We start from the raw sequence: 20,284 nt of genomic DNA on the forward strand, positions 1-20,284 counted from the left end.
ACGCTGCAGGTAAAAGGATGGTTGCACAAGCCGCCAATCACTGGTTCATCGTGAACTCACAAGCCTTACTTGTGAGATATGATTGGGCTCCCTGGGCTGAGATGAAGGAGCTCCTCCAATATCTCCCAGATGAGCACCTCTAAAGGGGATAACCAATTGTCAAAGAAGTGCAGACAGTCTCTAACTCCATCAGATGTGCCCTGGATGCTGCAGACATTGCTGCACATGGTATCAATACTAGCATCCTAGTAAGGAAACATGCCTGGCTTAGATGCTCAGGTTGTAATCCTGAGGTACAACAAGCAGTATTAAACATGCCCTTAGATAAGGAGCATCTTTTCAGCTGTCAAGCGGACTCCACCATTGAGAAGCTGAAAAAAGACACCAAAAAGTAAGTAATTTATTGTTTTAAGTTAATAAAAACCATCACAATATTGCTGTGTACATGATATAATGTAAAGCACGAAACTCATAGATAAAAACGTATAAATCCTTGCACCGGCTTGCTAAGCCGGTGCTTATCATGAGATCACACTGCATTGTACCAACCGTCCTGCACAACTGTGAATAAGTCTGCAAGGCATGCAACTATCATTTTGTAAACCGACCTGTGCACCACCATAACATAATACATTACATCGAGATCTTATTAGAAGTGTGGTACCTAGCAATGAATTAGCATAAAATAATTTATTTAAATAGTTTTTAATTAAAAATAATAATAATTTCATCAAGTTACAATTAATCTGGGGGTCCAGAGTGTTAAGACCATTTGTAATGGCCATTCTGCAGGTTCTGTTACCCCTGCTATTAAAGATTTTTTTTCAACATCACAATACGAGCAGCCTTTAAAAAAGGACAAATGCAGGCCACTTGAATAATGTCCTCCTTTGTGGCACCGCATAACCTACATGACGGTGGGCTGCTATATTTCCAAGATGGTTGATCGTTTAAGGATGGCAGGGCCCCGAATCAAATCGCCATCAGCTTTCTTTTTAAATAAGCTGAGTAGATTGTGTTTAGGGAAGCTGATGGCTCGAGTTTGCGGTACGACTGGATTACCATCCAGGCCTGCGTACGAGGGACAGCGTTATTTTTATTATTTGTAAATGAGTGCATTTTTGCTATTTTATTTACTGGTTTGCAAAAAGCAGGTTAGGGTGAGTTCAGGCTCCAAAGGTCAGTTGTATTTGTTTCTTTTAGTGCTGACCAGAGAAATTTCCGATAGATGGAGCAAGGGTCCTTGTCTCTTGACTGCCATTAAGCGTTACGGAGTGGACTGATTTAATTTAACCATATGTTGTACCACGATTTAATAGTGGCATAACGTCTTTCAATGGATTGTTCAATAATCCAAACTTCAAGAGGACTTGCACAGGTGATGCGCTCTGAGGCAGTCAAAATACTCGCTTATATGTGTTTGCAGTTTGTCCAAGGTTAAAGTGTCAGTTCCATACATGACAGCACTCGCATAGGCAACCATTGGTAATAATTTAGCTGCAATAACTACCAATAGTGGCTTAAAGGAGGACCCATCCAGCTTTTTGGCAAGAACGCTGAAGGCATGGGTCAAACTGCTTACCTTCCTCAGGAGTTGCTGCTTGGAAGTTTAACTTCATATCTAGATATTGCCCCAGGTGTTTATAGCTGGTGACTTCCTCTAGTGTCTTATCTCCGAATGTGACCTTGAGTAGAGGCCCGGGTCAACTCGATATGGACATTATTTTTGTTTTTGTTGTGTTTATTTTAACTTAACTTTGGCATATGCTGCTAACTCTGAGTGATCACTGCAGCCCCACTCTTGTGTGGCTGAGGAGGACAATATCGTTCCACGTATGTGACAACATTAATAGGCCCAGTCACGGTGGATGAGAGTAACTCTGATCAAGCCTTGGGGACAGATCTGCCATAAACAGATTGAATAAATGCGGGGCCACAACGCCGCCTTGCTTAAGGCCCACTTTTGTTGGAATTCTCCTCAAGTCTTGAACCGTCCACCAATTTGACTTGGATCCAGGTGTCTATGTATGTATGTGTGTGTGTATGTATGTATATATATATATATATATATATATATATATGCTCAGTGGCACGCAGTATACTATACGTGAGCCCCCTCTGATGAGTTTTTGCCACAGAAGACTTCGATCCACTCGATCGAACGCTGCATTAACATCTATGAAGCATAGATGGAGCTTTTTCTTTAAACGCTTGGATTTGTCTGCTATTGCTATCACGGCCAGAATATTCGTTGTGGTTCCAAATCCTTTCTGGAACACTGTCTGATTCATAGACACAAGGTTGGTATTGGTCGACCAGTCAACTAAATCCTCCAGAATAAGTATTGCCTAGTATTTGGCCTCGCAAACTGAAAGCAAACAGCCTGTAGTTGGCAAGTTTGGACCAATCGCCACCCTTGAAGATCGATTTATTATTGATCCTCTCCAGCTGCTTGGAATTAATACCTGTTCTTTTCACAGTGCTATACAGCACCAATAGCGGCTTTGCCCAGTATTCGAGGTCAAGCTTATAGATTGCCAGCAGAATACCTGTTGGACCTGGTGCCCTGTCGGTTTGTCTTGCCCTTATCACTTTCACCACCTTTATTGCTGTATAACATGGTTTGACTGGAATGGGGGCAGTCTGGGGTATAGCAACGGTTTGGTAGATCCGGCAGTCTGGGGTATGGCAACGGTTTTATAGGGTTGATACTTCAGAAGGGCCATGTCTGTGCTCAAGATTCAGTCTTCAGGTATGTGTACCATAATGAATGCGTTGGTCAGATGAACTCTCTCTCTGGGATGCTTGAGCAATTTATTTCTTGTGGATTTCTGTTGATACCATTTATTGTTTCCCAGAAGATTCTGGTGTTGGTTTGTTTGGCATCAAAGTCATTTGGTCTAGAACTTGTTGCAGGTTGCTTTCCTATCCTCTTCCAGCTGTTTTTTGTATTGAATCATCAATGATTTGATCATATCCCAAACATAATTTGCAGTATTGGATTTTCTAGTGTCCCTTACTGTTTGCCTTATCTTGTTTCTCAGATTTAAGGACTTGCCATCTAGGCAATCGATTCCTTTGATCGGCTTCCCTTCTGGTGAAGGTTAGAACAGGGCCACATAATATCAACCTTCTTGAAAAGCATGTCCCAAGCATTAGTTAAGGTAGTTTTAGATGTGGATCTGGTCTCTAAGATAGTCTTTGCTTTATTGGCTAGCCTTGGTAGTGAATGATGTGTCCATCTTAGATGCTTCAAATTGGTTGTGTTAAGGTTTCTTATTTCACTTGGCGCTGACATGTGGCTTGACTGGTTCAATTTCCGCTCCAGGTATCGATAAGAGTGGTTGCTTTACGTCGTGTATTTGAAGATATATTTCCTTAGATGCTGAAATAGTGGTAAATAAATAATTGTGTAGTCTATTATTGACCTTGAATTCGCCCCAAAATGCATGAACTATGAGGGGGGGGTTATCATCCTGGGTTCTGCCGTTAATTACTCTCAAGCCTAGGTGTTCAATGGCAGTGACTGATTTTCTCCCTTTGGTATTAGGACGTAGACCAGATCAAACAGCCTGTTGCGGGACAGGCCAAATTGAGTTCTCAGCTTCCAACAGCTCATTTTCATCCGGGGTACATATTAAGTTTGTAATAAAATCGCCTGTCATGAGGATTTTCCAATTTGGTTTAGTAAACCTTAATTCTATTATCTTGGAAATTAGAGTGGTCAAAAGCGCAGCCTTTTTTGTGCTTCAAGATGGAAATAGACATTGAATAAGATTATAGTATTTGTGTGGTTTTTAAGATATGCATGGTAAGCTTGACAGCTTGTTTATTGGGACTTGAGTTGGGTAGCTGCTCAGTGGCAACATTTAATCCTGTGGACACATAGATAGTAAGGCCCCCTTTTGGTCACCCAAATCATTGGGCCTTTCTGAGCTCAACGTAGTGGAAGACATAGCCGGCCCTTTGCACTGGATAGATCAGCTTAGGTCTCTTTAAGTGCAATGATCTCGAATTTTCCCCAGTTTGCTGGAGGCACTCCCTCACAGAGCTCGCACCTTGCTCCTGCAGTGTTCCACGAGCGGATACATAGTATGCTTTCCTGGGATTTGCTTGTAACTTCTATTGGGTGATTGACCTGAGGTGTTAGTTGCGTTGAAATTCACTCGCCTTTTGAAGCATTTATGGTTGAAGCCAGCCAGTGCCATTGATCTTGATTCCCATCCAGATGCTGTCGGATTTTTCGTCTGTGTACTTGTTCCTGTTGGACCGCGAGCGCTTTGTAGAACTGAGTACACAAAGGTGAGTTTCAGATTTTGCTTGGTTTTGTAACCGATTTTAGTTGTAGGAAGCTGGCTCCGTATATACTATATCAAAATGAGATCTGTTGTGCACAGAGTCCAGGGGTTCCCCAGAGGCTTAACAGAGGCTAATGTAGATAATACTAATGTTCTCTTGTGTGGTAGTGTGGTCGAGCAGCTAGGCTTATCAGAGGGTAGTTCAAAGCATTTTTTGTACACACGGACAATAGAAGCACACACTCAATGACTTAACTCCAGATCAATGGTTTTTATATACCAAAAATATATTTTCTTAATTTATTTTTAGAACCACAAGATTCAAGTTGCAGATAAGTACTTCAATAGATTCATATTTCACATATGTATCATGTATTGAAATCGATAAGTTATGCAGTTTTTGAAATATTGGCAAACTTGACACAGTGCAATTTTCAGAAACAGTTCCTGGGGGGAAGAAAAGGTGGATCGTTTTACAGGTGAGTACAACACTTACAGTTCCAGTCTCCGGGGGTTAGGAAGTCCACAGGTTGGGGTTCAAATTAACCCCAAACACCCACCACCAGCAACATGGGGCCGGCCGGGTGCAGAGGTCAAAGTGTAGGCAAAATTAACGTGGGCTTCTATGGAGACTTGGGGCTCTCGGTTTCAGATCTGCAGGCAGGTAAGTACCCGTGACTTCGGTGGGCAGACCCTGGGGGTTTAGAGGAGCACTGGGTGACCACAAATAGGCAACAAACACACCCTCGGCGGCCGGGGGCAGGGTGCAAACAAGATGTCTGGTCTCCCATGTTTCTCAATGAGGGGACCCCGGGGATCACTCAGAGGCTGCAGGTGGGGTCCAGAGGGTCGTCTCGGGCAAACCACAGGCTGAACAGGGAGGAGGCCCACCTGCTGAACGTTGCTGCACCAGAGGTTGGGTTCTCCAAGGCCTGGGGGCTGCAGGTGCAGTGTCTTTAGGCGTCCAATATCTTTGTCCGGAGCTTCATAGTCAGTGTGGTCCTCTGGATTCCCTCTGCAGGCGGTGCCATGGAGGGGTGGAGAGGTCAACCCATGGTGGGTACTTGCTTAGAATCGCCTGGGGATCCTCTCTAGCTTGGTTGGTCCACCTGGACATGGGCTGTGGGCGTCCGGTGCAGAGTTGTTAGGACTCACGCATTTGGAATGAGGTTGGAGTCCTTAGTTGTTGTTTCTTCTTGGACAGGGCCGCTGTCCACGTAAGTTCTTGGTCCTTTCAAGTGCAGGGCAGTTCTCAGGAGCTTGGCAGAGGGTGCTGGTTCCGCTGGATGTGTTGCTGTTCTTTTACAGATTCTTTGAAGCAGGAGACCGGCCAGTAGGGCTGGAGCCAAAGCAGTTGTCGCCTTGCTTCTCTGATGGGGGTTTCAGCTATGCACTCCTTGTCAGGTGGCAAGGAATCTCGGGAGCTGGTTTTAGGGAGGCCCTTAAATCTGGGATTTAGGGGTGGTCCTGGGGTCAGAGGGGAGTAGCCAATGGCTACTGTCCCTGAGGGTGGCTACAACCTTCCTGGGCCCACTCCCTTTGGAGTCTGGGCACATTCCTAACCCTATTGGTTCCTGTCCTCCAAACCAACGTGGAGGATTCTGAACGGAGTGGGGGTCACCTCAGCTTTGGACACCTTAGGGGTGGTCCTAGCTGGGGTGGTCACTCCTCCCTGTTTTCCCTAATTTTCCTGCCAGACTTGTTGCCAAAAGTGGGGCTTTGTTTGGGGGCGGGCACTCCAACTAGTTGGAGTGCCCTGGGGCACTGTAACCCGAGGCCTGAGCCTTTGAGGCTCACCGCCAGGTGTTACAGTTCCTGCAGAGGGGAGGTGTGGAGCACCTCCACTCAGGACAGGCTTAATTTCTGAGCACAAGAGCAAAAAGGCTCTCGCTTCATGTGGTCAGAAACTTGTTTGAATGTGGCAGGCTGGCACAGACTCGTCAGCCCTACACTAGCAGTTTGGCTAACACACATGGGGCATCTTTAAGTTGCCCTCTGTGTGCATTTTTCAATAAATACCCCACTGGTATCGGTGAGTGTTTACTGTGCTGAGAGGTTTGATATCAAACTTCCCAGTATTCAATGAAACCATTATGGTGCGTTGGAGTTCGCAATGACAAACTTCTAGACCATATACTCAATATGGCTACACTGCACTTGCAATGTCTAAGAATGGACTTACACTGTAAGGGCATATTGCTCATGCAGCTATGCTCTCACCTGTGGTATAGTGCACCCTGCCTTAGGGCTGTAAGGCCTGCTAGAGGGGTGTCTTGACTATGCCACAGGCAGTGTTTTGTGGGCATGGCACCCTGGGAGGGATGCCATGTCGACTTCGCCTTTTTCTCAACTCCAGCACACACAAGCTGCAACGGCAGTGTACATGTGCTTGGTGAGGGGTCCCATTGGTGGCATAATACATGTTGCAGCCCGTGGGACCTTCCCTGGCCACAGGGCCCTTGGTACCATGGGTACCTTTTACAAGGGGCTTAACTGTGTGCCAAGGGTGTGCTAATTGTGGAGACAAACGTTCAGATTTTGGGAAAGAACACTGGTGGTGGGGCCTGGTTAACAGGATCCCAGCACACTCGGTCAAAGTTGGCATCATCACTAGGCAAAAAGTAGGGGGTACCCATGCCAACAGAGGCATTTTCCTACAGTAGAGGAGAGGGGTAACGTGGCTTTATGGGCTTGGAGAGAACTATATCCCATGATTCGAATTGTTGAGCTTCACTAGTAATTAAAAGCGATATACCTCCATGTGGTTAGGGTTTGCTCTGGCTGCCTGTGGTCCTCGCTGGCTAGAAATTTGACAGATAACCAATCTGATGATTTAATTTGTTCCAAAGCTGGTATTTCTGCAAGCAACCTCATGATGTTGCCTCTGTTCAGTGCATCCTATGGCCTTGTGAGGCTTATTGAGGAGTTGGAAGGACTTAGTGATTGTCACTTTCCAAGTCCCTGGAGAGATTTGATGAGGCTGTGGAATGTTGTAATTTGCCCTCGCCCTTGCTTTGTGAGTGCATGACTTTTTACGTGCTCCCTTTACTTGTGGCATAATTTTTTGATACGATCTTGCCACTTCATGGAGAGATCCTAGGAAGGCCTTGCCTTTGAGTGAAGTTGTGGAGATTGGCCTCCAGAGAATTGCTGGAGAATGGTACAGTGCATCCTGCAGAAATTAGGCCTTTATTGCATTTGTCGCTATACATCGTGCCTGTGTTCCTTGTTGGAAGAGCATTTTTGGTGACCCAATTTGACTTGTGATGAGATTTTATTTTTGGGGCAAAGGGAATTGTCCTGGCTTACAGAGGGGTTTGAGTGTGTTTTTTAAAACGCACACTCGTCGTTCTCTCCAGCAGCTCTGCACCACGTTGTTTTGCAGTGGTTTCACATCCCTTCTGCATTTTGTCAAAACTATCTGCTGTTACTTGAGATACTGGCTGTGGAATCGAACGACCCCGGTATCCATCCTGCCCACTCCGTTCTGAGCCAGATTGTGTTGTCCTATCACCTGACTTCTGTGGTGTCTATCCTACCCACAGATGCTTGTGAAGAATCTAATGTTTCAGGATACATCTGCTTTCTTACTGGTGCTTCCAGATCTTCGTGTTTGTCACTTCTAAATAAATTTGTAGCTGTTTTAGCAGTTGAGGAGTCCTGATATCTCTGCCTAGTTTCGAAGATGGGATATAATTTGTTGTTGCACCCATTCTCCTTCGCCTGATGGCAGGCATTCCTTCTTGCCTTCCTGGCACGTTTCTTTTGTCTTTGTTTGTACTAGGGTCAAAGGTTTGTACTGATTGGTATGCCTAGCATTAGGTGACTTAAGGTTGGGCTGCCTGTGCCAAAATCATTGCATCTCCCAGGTACTTGCCTCGTAATTTTGCTCAGAGTCCTGCTGTATATTTAGTGTTTGAGCTTAAGGGCAGGTATTCCAGCCTATGGTGCCGGGAACACGATGTTTGTGCTCATTTATAATACTAGTTAAAATGGTCGGAATGAACCTTAACTTATCAATGATTGGGCCACGACTAAAGACTTCTTGCCTACCTGGGGGCATTATTCCTTGTACGCTGACCATTTCTGTCAATTTTTCCATCTTGATGTTAATGCCAGAGATATGGGTGGCTAGGATGTTCGTAAGCTCAATCAGAAGATGTAGTTTGTCTGATTGCCGATTGAGAGCCGAGATAGTGGTTTGTAAGATGTTTACTAGTGAGAAGTGTAGATTCGAAATACTCGCCACCTTTGAGATGTCGGAATTCATGCTGCAGTGATTGCCCACATTTACATCGTTCTTATCACTGTTTGCCCACAATGCTGTGTCGTCTACCTGGTGCTGCGCTAAGGGTGGTGTAGCCTGTCTAGGCAGCTTGACTTCCATACTTGGGTGTCATTGTGCAGTAGGGTCAAGAGGACTTGAGATTTCAATAATTGAGTGGGTGCATTCTTCATGGTGACTGGCCATGTTGATGATCTTCACTTACATTACTTGTATGAGATCCGAGTTGTTTGTTAACGAAATTGAATGTAGCCAGGAGTTGTTAGTACCATCTGCATTACTTGCATCCTTGCTTGTGGTGTTCACCTGTGCAGGTGAGCTGTTTAGTGAACCTGGTTGGGTCCAGTTGTTGCTCAGGCTGTGTAGTTGTGCCGATTTGAGACATGGACCATGGCCTCTGTTGTGATAATGTACCCCCGCACCCTCCAGCATTACGTTCATATCTGCAAATGTAGCGCACATTCCCTCTTTTTAGTATAAGTTAGATTGCTGGTCAGGGCATGCGGGAACTGACTTTTGGGACATCAGCGGGGTTGGCAGGTCCTTGATGTTTTCTGATGTCACGTAGATGACTGCACTAGAGTCCTTTAGAAATATGAATTTATTGACGCTGTCACGGCTTGTCATCCCCAAAGGTGTTTGAATGGGCGATATCAATGGCCTGACATGGCCTGCATTTGCTTTTCAGATTCGCTGTGAGAGACTTGTTGTCTTACCTTGCCAGATCTCATGGTACCTGCTAACTGGAACGATATTGGTCTCCATACCACGAGGACCACAGGGATCTTTCCTTCGTAGTTTGGCAAACTGTTGGATGCTGTCTCACCTCCCCTGCGTACATCTTTACAATAGCTGTTTCCAGCAACTGAAAGGTGGAGGAGGCGCACAAGCTCACCTTGACTTGTTGACACTTGCTATTTCCTCTTGGTTTAACGGTGCTTCCCCCCACCTGACTGAGGGGAGCAAAACAAACTCCTTCTTGCGAATTGACCATTGGACACCACCTCATCCCTTGCCTACTGGCGTGTTTACAGTGGCTTTTTCCAGCAACTAAAAGGTGGGGAGGGCCACGAGCACGCCGTGACTTGTCACTTGCTGTTTTCTCTTGGTTTAGCAGTGCGCCCCCTCCCCCCCCCCCCCCCCCCAACACACACATGGCTGAGCGGAGCAAAACACAAATTCGTTCTTGTGAATTGACCATTGGACGCCACCTCACCACAGATGTGTTTTCTACAGCTGAAGAGTGGAGAAGGGGCAGGATCTCATCTGCTGACACTTCAGCCCGTTCTATGTTAGCGCTAGCTCCCTCCTCCTAACTGAAGGGAAGAAGCACAGACTTCTTCTTGCACAGAGTTCTCCATCTTGCTAGTAGGCAGATGGGTACCGCCTCACCTCCCCAGGATGTCGGTCAATGGCTGGAATGTAGGGGTACGAGCGCACTTTAGTTTAAAGATGTTCAGCAAGGCTGGGGAGGAAGATCACCACGCAAAGGGGGCTGTTCTCAAATGCAAGCCTGTTGATTTCTTGTGGGCTGATACTTGGAGCAAGGGTGTGACCCGGCTGCAAGCCGCACCTATGAGGGCTGCTTTTACCACCATGTGGATTCAGCCTGAGCTGTGGGAACTACCCCACAAAACTGCACATGAAATTCCTGATTCTCCAGGTCCTCCTCCTGCTGCTGCTGCTGCTCTAGTTCCTACTCCTGCTGCACTGTACCAGGCCTACTGTGGCTTGGGCTCCTGTTGCCCTCCATCTCTGCTTCCAACACCTCTTAGTGTCCAGCAGGCTTGAACTCCGCTGCCCTCCTTCTTTCTCCCAGCGGTCCGGCCAGCTACTCAACCGGCCATTGATAATGCCAGCCAGCGCAGAGAACCGAACCCAGAAAACCACTAAGGGCCAAGTGCATGTGGTGCAATGCGGCGTGCAGAGTGTTGCGGGGGGAATGTGGGGAGGCAGAGAGCTCCAGGGTCGCAGAGACCCCAGAGAGGGGGAGGGCGGAGTAGCAGGGTAGCAGAATCAGTAAATTGAAAATCTGCAGCTGCGTCTGGCTCTAGTGGCTTCTGCAGCTTCGACCACGGCCTCCTTTGTCCTCACGTCATGTAACATCAGTAGAAGCCAATGTCCAATACCAAAGACATCAATACCGCAAAGGTCACGGTTGCCTTACAATCCCCCCTCCCAAAGAGGTACTTTTCATCACCTCCCATTCAGAGGTGGTTACAAACTAACAAACTCAGAGGCCTCCACATCTCGGGCCATACAGCCTTCCAGTTCATACTCATGAGGCTTCTGTAAAGGCACTTATAGAGGTTACAACACACAAGGTAGATGTAAGAGCGCCACCACCTGCACTTCTACATCAACATCTAAACGGTGACTAGCTACGTCTTCCCAATCCCCATCTGCCGGGGGTCACCTTAAAAAAATTCCATACACAATGGGTCAACGTCACTTCGGACCACTGGGTCCACTCCATTATCCAACATGGTTACTGTCTGGAGCTCATTACCACTCCTCCTCCTCTCCTCGTTCTCACAGGCTCTCTCAATAACACCTCCTCAAACAAGAGGCACAATCCCTGCTTCTCAAATGAGCCATCGACTCAGTTCTGCTACAATACTGAGGAACAGGAGTATAATCTCTATACTTTTTAATTCCCCAAAAAGACGGCTCTCTCAGACCCATTCTGGACCTAAAGCCCTTAAACCACTACATACTTTCAGATGGTCACTCTTCAAGACGTTATCCCCCTCTTACAACAGGGTGACTTCATGACCGCACTAGATCTCAACGACACCTACTTCCATATCCCCATCCACCCTGCACACAGCAAATATCTAAGATTTGTGATTGAGGGAAAACACTACCAATTCAAGGTTCTTTCTTACAGTCACCACAGGTCCTAGGGTTTTCACAAAGTGCTTAGCAGTAGTAGCAGCACATCTCAGAAGACAAAACGTACACTTATTTCCTTGCCTAGATGACTGGCTCATCAAAGCCAGCACGTCACAATGTCAACGCCACACTCAGATGACAGTGGACCTTCTGCACAACTAAGGTTTCACACTCCCTCAAATTGCACCTTCAACCTCTCCAGATACAGCCCTATCTAGGAGCCTTATTTATAAATTGGGGATTGCATACCCCAATCTGGCTCGTGTTCACAACTTTGTCTCTCTCTGTTTTGAGGGAACTCATCATACATGGTCAGGACTGTGATGTGCCTGATAGGGATAATGGCCTTCTACATTGCCTTTGTTCCCTATGCCAGACTCCACCTTCGTCCCCTACAGCAGTGTCTGTCTCGTCAGTGGGCTCAGTCACAGGGTCACTGGGAAGATCTTGTGTTAGACTGCCATACTCTCTGCAATGGTGGAACACCACCACCCTGTTGAAAGGGCTGCCTTTTCTAAATCCTGTGACTCGGATCAGGCTGGGGCACTCACCTTTGAGACCTCTCAGTACAGGGCCATTGGGATCCTCATCATCAATCCCTACACAAACTTCCCAGAGCTTCAGGCAGTATTTCTAGCCCTCAAAGCATGTCTTCGTCACCTTTCTCACAAAGTTGTCATAGTCTGCACAGACAATATAACAGCGATGTACTACCTTCAGAAACAGAGGGAGACACAGTCACTACGGTTGTCACAACTCTCTCAGATAATATGGGAATGGCTCTCCACCATCACATTTACCTAGTGGTAGAGTATCTCCCAGGAATGAAAAACGACTTTGCAGAGCTGCTCAGCAGGATGCAACAACAGGTTCACAAATGGGAACTCCACCTGCAAGTCCTTCCAAAACACTTCCAGAAGTGGGGCACACCTCAAATAGATCTTTTCACCACAGCAGAAAACACAAAATGCAAAAACTTCACCTCCAAGTTCCCAGATCCTCTATCCAGGGGCAAAGCACTATGGATGAACTGGTCAGAGATATTTGCCTATGCTTTTTTCCACCTCTCCCTCTCGTTCCATTTCTAGTTTGACGCAAACATCTCCGCATGATCCTTGTAGCTCCCAAATGAGCACGCCAGCCCTCGTTCACCATACTACTGGACCTCTTGTAATCCCCCCATGAGAAGCTTCCCACCAACCGTCCGTTCTCACTCAAAACCAAGGTCAGGTCAAACCTTGCGATATAACTCCTGAGGTCATTGAGTTTGGTTACTTACATTTACCTGCAGAATGCATGGACATCCTCAGAGAAGCTTTTAAACCCACTACTGGTGCATGTTATGCTGCAAAGTGGAAACACTTTGTTTGCTACTGTCCCCAAACACATTAATCCCATTGAAGCTACTGTCCAAGACATTGTCTGCTACTTGCTTCATCCACTAAAAGCTCATTTAACTTGCATTAGCTTACATTTGCTTATATTTCGCAGCCATAGCTGCACACTTACAAAACAGACAACATAGATCCCTATTTAGGATTCCAGTAATCAAAGCATTCATGGAAGGCCTTAAACAGGTCATTCCACCAAGCGTGCCTCCCTGCACAATCATGGAATCTCAATATTGTCCTTACCAGGCTCATGGGTCCCCCTTTGGAGCCACTTCACTCATGCCCTCTTCATTACCTGTCATGGAAAGTATTTTTTTTCTCCAGTTGCTATCACATCTCTGACCTGTTGGTGAGCTCCAGGTACTAACCTTGGAAGAACTATTCTTCCAAATACATAGGGACAAGGTGGGTCTTCGCTCTAATCTGAAATTCCACCCTAAAGTGGTCTCTCAAATCCATATTAGTCAATCCATTGAGTTCCCAGTCTTCTTTCTGCGCTTTGACTCAGTTGCTGAAAGAGCCCCTCACACTTTAGACGTTAAACATGTATTAATATTCTGCATTGGCAGAACTAAAGAGTTTAGGAAGTCTGAACAGCTCTTTGTAGCCTTCTCACTAACTCATAAAGGCAATCCAATATCTAAGAACGGCATAGCTAGGTGGATAGTAAAATGTATCCATACTTCTTATGCTAAAGCAAAAGACAACTTCCTGTTACTCCCAGAGCACACTCTACTAGAAAGAAAGGAGCCACCATGGCTTTCCTTGGAAGTATGTCCGTAGCTGACATTTGTAATGCAGCTACATGGCCTGCACCCCATACATTTACAAAACACTGTTGTGCAGTTGTACTTGCACACCAGCAAGCTAACGTAGGCCTACTAAGCAGTACTAAGAACACTTTTCCAGTCAACTGCAACTCCCACAGACTAGCCACCGCTTTCATGGAGGGGCTGCTTTACAGTCTGTGCAGTGCATATGTATCTACAGCCACACATGCCATCTAACAGAAAATGTTAATTACCCAGTAAACATCTGTTTGTGGCATGTAGTGCTGTAGATTCACATGCACCCTCCATCCTCCATAGATACCTGTGGCCGTTTCAGTTGCCTTATACTTGTATATAGTTCTACATATGTAGTTTCATTTGCATGGACTTCTTTCTCTATACTTCCTCTACACTCCTTTTCTCACCAGCCTGCGAGAAAACAGTCTTACAAAGAAGTCGATGCCCATGCACAGTATCTTGTCAGTCACTTGATCCTGTTACTAGAAAATGCTTCTTCGAAGAAAAACAATTTGCAGCACTCCGAACCCAACACTAGATGGCAGGAGTATGCGGAGCATGAGAACCTTCAGCACTAAATGCCACAAACCGATGCTTCCTTGCTAAGTAACATTGTCCTTTACCAGCTAGCCAGGAAATCGTCATTATGGTTAAAACCCTGGATATTTTAACCATCGGCCCCCTTTTCTGAGTTGCCTGCTACTCGCCTTTCTCTGTATTAGGTTTATATCGCCAGAATACTCCTGTTGGAGTGAGCTTTCTGCGCTGTATTAAATGCTGCTAACAATACCTGAAAATGTGCATTTGCTCAGCCATCCATGCCTCAGAGTGATTGCAACATGCCCCTTAGAGCAGGCGTTTGACCGTAATGGTACACTAAACTACTGATCATGTGAGAAATTTATTTAAGAGCGTAAACTTGGTTTTTGTGAACACAAAGCTTGATTTTGCATTCTTAATGGAAGTAGTTGTTCTCTCAAATGCTTAGCTGTGCCAAAATCCTTGACCTAAGAGTAGATGTAGCACAGGTTCTGAAACATTTAAGTGTGGAGAAGACTACCATCTCTAGGACTGCTCTTCTTGGGAATATAGTGGAAACGCTTACGAACGAAAGATTGATGGAATATCTTGACACCGCAAGATTTATAGCAATGTGGCATTGCTTATGAGGCTAAAAAAAGTATCATGTATTGTTATGCAACCCAGCTTAATTATATGTGACCAAGATCTTTTCAAGCATTCCATCAATCACATTTTGTTTCAGTCTCACTGACTGTTGTTGGTGTGCTTAAATGTAAGTCAGAGCTAGCTGTGCTAAAAGACTCGGGGGGGGGGGGGCACGACTGCTTTGCAAATGCTTGTTACTGGTTTCTACTTGTGGAGTTTGGCTAAAACAAATGATGGGCTGAAACTCGGACCATAGTAATTACCAGTGGTTCTGTTTTAATTCAGACATTCCATCCATTACTTTTTTATGTTGACCTCACCAGACAAGTTTAACTAATGTCTTTGACTGTAATATGTGGCATTAGTCAAGCATGATGGACCAACTGGATTATCCGCCAGATCATTGACAGTTGTACTCTGATGGCTTATGACCAAGTTCTTATCCTCTGTCACGGGAAATGATCTAGATGGGGAACACGTGACATAAGACAAAGCCTTTTGGGAACAGTGTTTTCATTTTAGAGAGGGTGCACAAGAGATATTACTAGAACCTTTACGTAGGAATGTCTATCATTGAACTTCTATAGAATCTGGCCCTGAATGCAAGTGTTACGGTGGTGGTAACGTCAGTTCACTTCTGCCAAGCCGAAAGAAGTCAGGTTGGTGTAGATAAATGTTTAAGGGCAGTACAGGCTGCATAGTAGGAACACTGAAGTCTATGGAATGTGCGTTTACCCAGTCTTTCAGTGACTCTGATGTTCATGTGACATCTTATCCAGCAACCTTAATGTTCCCAAACAGCCTGACAAAGCCACAAGGATGGCTAAGACTATCAGGACATGCTTAAATGGCAAGCAAATCTCACCATTTGGCAAGGTGTAGCGTTAAAGTATTGTTTCTGGAGGTCATATATCCAAAAGGAAATCTCAAAGATGAGAGGATTGAAATGCAGATACTACAGGGTCTGCATGAGATAGGATGAGGGTCATTTAAAGGTATGAATTCAATAGAGGTGAATGAATAACCACAGAGGTGTGGTCCCCAATTAAGGGATTGTGATCTATTGTCAGCAGAAGGGCGATTTGTAAAATAAGGAAGGCCAGGTGGGTAGTCGGTGGATGGAAGAGGTCAAATCAATCTGTAGCCGAATTGCATAATTTCCTGGGATAGAAATAGGAGAACACAACTGGAGACTTAATGTGTTGTTACAGCAAGCAAGGAATGCACACTTTCAATATGTTGTCTGAATGGCATGCTAAAACTTACAATTTATGTTCAGTAAAAATTAGCTACAAAGTCCTAAAACAAATTCTGTAGGCACTTGGGATTGTATGTGTTGAGTATCTCCTAATGGCATTGCTTGTTCTCCGATTGCGTCCTTGGTGCATGGCTTATATAGGGACTTTTATTCAGGGTTTTGTTTTCCTTTGCTCCTCCAGGCTTGCTATGGTATCCTGAAAGTTCCTGAAGGCAGTTGGCTTTGTCGCACATGTGTCCTTGGGCTTCATCCACAGTGCATCTTATGTCCAAAGAGCGGCGGAGCCATGAAAGCCACCAGGACGGGGACTAAGTGGGCCCACGTGAGCTGCGCACTTTGGATACCAGAGGTAATACAGAAGTGACCTTTCTGTTTTTGTGCGATCATAAAATCATTAACAAATTGACATTTGCCTAATAAAAGGGCCATTCGCCAATTATATAACAGTGGGAGTAGCATAGTTCTGTGAATATGTTTCGTATTAGTCCTTGTTGCCTTGTTGCCTCCAGACTTAACATAAAATGTGAACTAATATCCATATAAGATCTCATTGGAAAGGTTCCCTTGAGTAACATGGAATGTTCGATGGCATGTGTAGCTGCAGATACACATGTTGTGCATAGTCCACCGTCTGGTGTTGGGTCGGAGTGTTACAGGTTGTTTTTCTTCGAAGAAGTATTTTCGAGTCCCGAGACCGAGGGACTCCTCCTCCTTCGTTCCATTGCGCATGGGCGTCGACTCCATGTTAGATTGTTTTTTTTCCGCCATCGGGTTCGGACGTGTTCCTTTTCGCTCCGGGTTTCGGGACGGAAAGATAGTCTTAACTTCGGAAAACTACGTCGGTATTGTTTCGCTCGGGATCGGGTAAGAATAGAATCGACACCGAATCGTGAAGAGCTCCGGTAGCCCTTCGGGGTAATTTCGATCCCCCGTCGGGGCCTGGTCGGCCCGACCGCGTGTAACATCGACACTGATGGAACGGAACCCGTTCCGATTCTGTCCTAAATGCCACAATAAATATCCATATACAGACCAACATTTGGTCTGTAACTTGTGCCTGTCGCCCGAGCACAAGGAAGAAACGTGTGAGGCCTGTCGTGCGTTTCGGTCCCGAAAAATGCTCCGTGACCGGCGAGCCAGAAGATTGCAGATGGCGTCCACGCCGACAGGACACCGAGAGTTCGAGGGACAAGGAGAAGAAGAGGAAGCCTTCTCCATCCATGAATCGGACTCGGAGGAATTCGACGTCGAAGAAACCGTGAGTAAGACGTCGAAGCAAGCACCACACAAGAAAACAGACAAGGCCCAGGGGACGCCACTGCCAACAGGCCATGGCTCAACCCATAAAGTAGGTGACCGTCCATCGGCACCGAAAAAGGCCGAACTGGTGCCGAGATCGTCCGACTCGGGTCGAGACACAGGCACGCAGCAATCTCGGGACCGAGAAAGTGCTGCCGAAAAAGATCGACGCCGAGACAGCGGAACCGAAGCTGCTCGGCGCAGAGACAGCGGCACCGAGGAAGATCGACGCCGAGAAAGCTCGACGCCGAAAAAGAAAAAATTCGCCTCGGAGCCGAAAACAAGCAGAGACACAGTTTCGGTGCCAAAATGACCAGCAACCGAACCAACTGCCAGCTCATATACAGAGGAACAATCACTGTCCTCTCAAATGCGCAAACACAGATTTGAAGAAGAGTTACAAAGCATTGATGTAGACCACACACAAAAGCGGATCTTCATACAAAGTAGGACAGGGAAAATCAGCACTCTTCCCCCAATCAGGAGAAAAAGGAGACTCGAGTTCCAAACTCAAGAACAAACACCACAAAAAATGGTGAAGAAAGTAACTCCGCCACCCTCTCCTCCACCTGTAACTCACATATCACCGGCACAGACTCGTCACATTCACCGGCTCATACCACCATGAGCCAAGATGACCAAGACGCTTGGGACCTATACGACGCCCCAGTATCAGACAATAGTCCTGAGTCGTACCCTACCAAGCCCTCGCCACCTGAGGACAGCACAGCGTATGAACAGGTGGTAGCTAGGGCAGCAGAGTTCCATAACGTGTCGTTACACGCAGAACCTGTCGAGGATGACTTCCTTTTCAACACCCTCTCCTCCACCCATAGCACCTACCAAAGCCCGCCTATGCTTCCAGGAATGCTAAGGCACGCAAAGCAGATCTTCAAAGAACCGGTCAAGAGTAGAGCGATAACTCCAAGGGTGGAGAAAAAATATAAAGCACCGCCCACGGACCCTGCTTTTATCACCTCACAACTGCCACCAGATTCAGTGGTGGTAGGGGCAGCTCGCAAGAGAGCCAACTCGCACACATCAGGCGAGGCACCACCTCCGGATAAAGGGAGCCGCAAGTTCGACGCAGCTGGGAAAAGGGTCGCAGTACAAGCTGCAAACCAGTGGCGCATCGCGAACTCTCAGGCGCTCCTAGCGCGATATGATAGAGCCCATTGGGACGAGATGCAGCGTCTCATCGAGCATCTGCCCAAAGAATTTCAAAAACGGGCAAAACAAGTGGTTGAGGAGGGACAAAACATCTCCAATAACCAAATACGCTCCTCTATGGACGCAGCGGACACAGCTGCAAGAACAATAAATACAGCAGTAACCATAAGAAGGCACGCATGGTTGCGCACATCTGGCTTTAAACCGGAAATACAGCAAGCGGTGCTCAATATGCCGTTCAATGAACAGCAATTGTTTGGACCCGAAGTGGACACGGCAATTGAGAAATTGAAAAAGGACACTGACACAGCCAAGGCCATGGGCGCACTCTATTCCCCGCAGGGCAGAGGCACTTTCGGCACCTTCCGCAAAACAACTTTCAGAGGGGGGGTTTCGGGGTCAAGCCACACAAGCCAGCACCTCACAATCAACACCGTCTACCTACCAGGGACAGTACCAAAGGGGAGGCTTTCGGGGCCAGTACAGAGGAGGACAATTCCCTAGAAACCGGGGAAAATTTCAAAGTCCAAAAACCCCTACAACCAAACAGTGACTCACAAGTCACTCAACCCCTTCACACAACACAAGTGGGGGGAAGACTAAGTCAGTTTTACAAATCCTGGGAGGAGATAACAACAGACACTTGGGTCCTAGCAATTATCCGACATGGTTATTGCATAGAATTTCTCCAACTCCTTTCAAATGTCCCACCAAAAACACAGAATATGTCAAAACAACATTTAGACCTTCTAGAACTAGAAGTTCAAGCATTACTACAAAAGGACGCAATAGAATTGGTACCATGTACACAAGTAAACACAGGAGTTTACTCACTGTACTTTCTAATACCAAAAAAGGACAAAACACTGAGACCAATCCTGGATCTCAGAACACTAAACACCTACATCAAATTAGAACACTTTCACATGGTCACGCTACAAGACGTGTTACCACTGCTAAAGCAACAAGACTACATGACAACCTTAGATCTAAAGGACGCGTATTTCCACATACAGATACATCCCTCGCACAGGAAATACCTAAGGTTCGTATTCAAGGGAATACATTACCAATTCAAAGTGTTGCCGTTCGGTATAACAACCGCACCAAGAGTATTCACAAAATGCCTAGCAGTACTAGCTGCACACATCAGAAGGCAGCAAATACACGTATTCCCGTACCTAGACGATTGGCTAATCAAGACCAACTCCCTAACAAAGTGTTCACAACACACAGATTATGTCATACAAACCCTCTACAAACTCGGTTTCTCCATCAACTACACAAAATCTCACATTCTGCCGTGCAAAACACAGCAATACTTAGGAGCGACAATCAACACAACAAAGGGAATAGCCACTCCAAGTCCACAAAGGGTTCAAAATTTTCACAAGGTTATACAAGCCATGTATCCAACACAAAAGATACAGGCAAAGACGGTATTAAAACTCCTAGGCATGATGTCCTCATGCATAGCCATTGTCCCAAACGCAAGACTGCACATGAGGCCCTTACAACAGTGCCTAGCATCACAGTGGTCACATGCACAGGGTCACCTTCTAGATCTGGTGTTGATAGACCGCCAAACATACATCTCGCTTCTATGGTGGAACAGTATAAATTTAAACAAAGGGCGGCCTTTCCAAGACCCAGTGCCACAATACGTGATAACAATAGATGCTTCCATGACAGGGTGGGGAGCACACCTCAATCAACACAGCATCCAAGGACAA

General features: G+C 46.1%; 1 protein-coding gene across 1 annotated transcript in view; it reads left to right on the forward strand.

Annotated features, from left to right (window-relative positions):
* The window catches only part of JADE3 (jade family PHD finger 3), a 212,481-nt gene that overhangs the window by 145,055 nt on the left and 47,142 nt on the right, over positions 1 to 20,284 (forward strand). The window contains exon 7 of the mRNA XM_069204297.1: positions 16,264 to 16,431. Within this exon, the coding sequence (XP_069060398.1) occupies positions 16,264 to 16,431 (168 nt within the window). The remainder of the gene's footprint in view (positions 1 to 16,263; positions 16,432 to 20,284) is intronic.

This window comes from Pleurodeles waltl, chromosome 8, assembly GCF_031143425.1.
Source record: "Pleurodeles waltl isolate 20211129_DDA chromosome 8, aPleWal1.hap1.20221129, whole genome shotgun sequence".
In the NCBI taxonomy this organism is placed as follows: Eukaryota; Metazoa; Chordata; class Amphibia; order Caudata; family Salamandridae; genus Pleurodeles; species Pleurodeles waltl.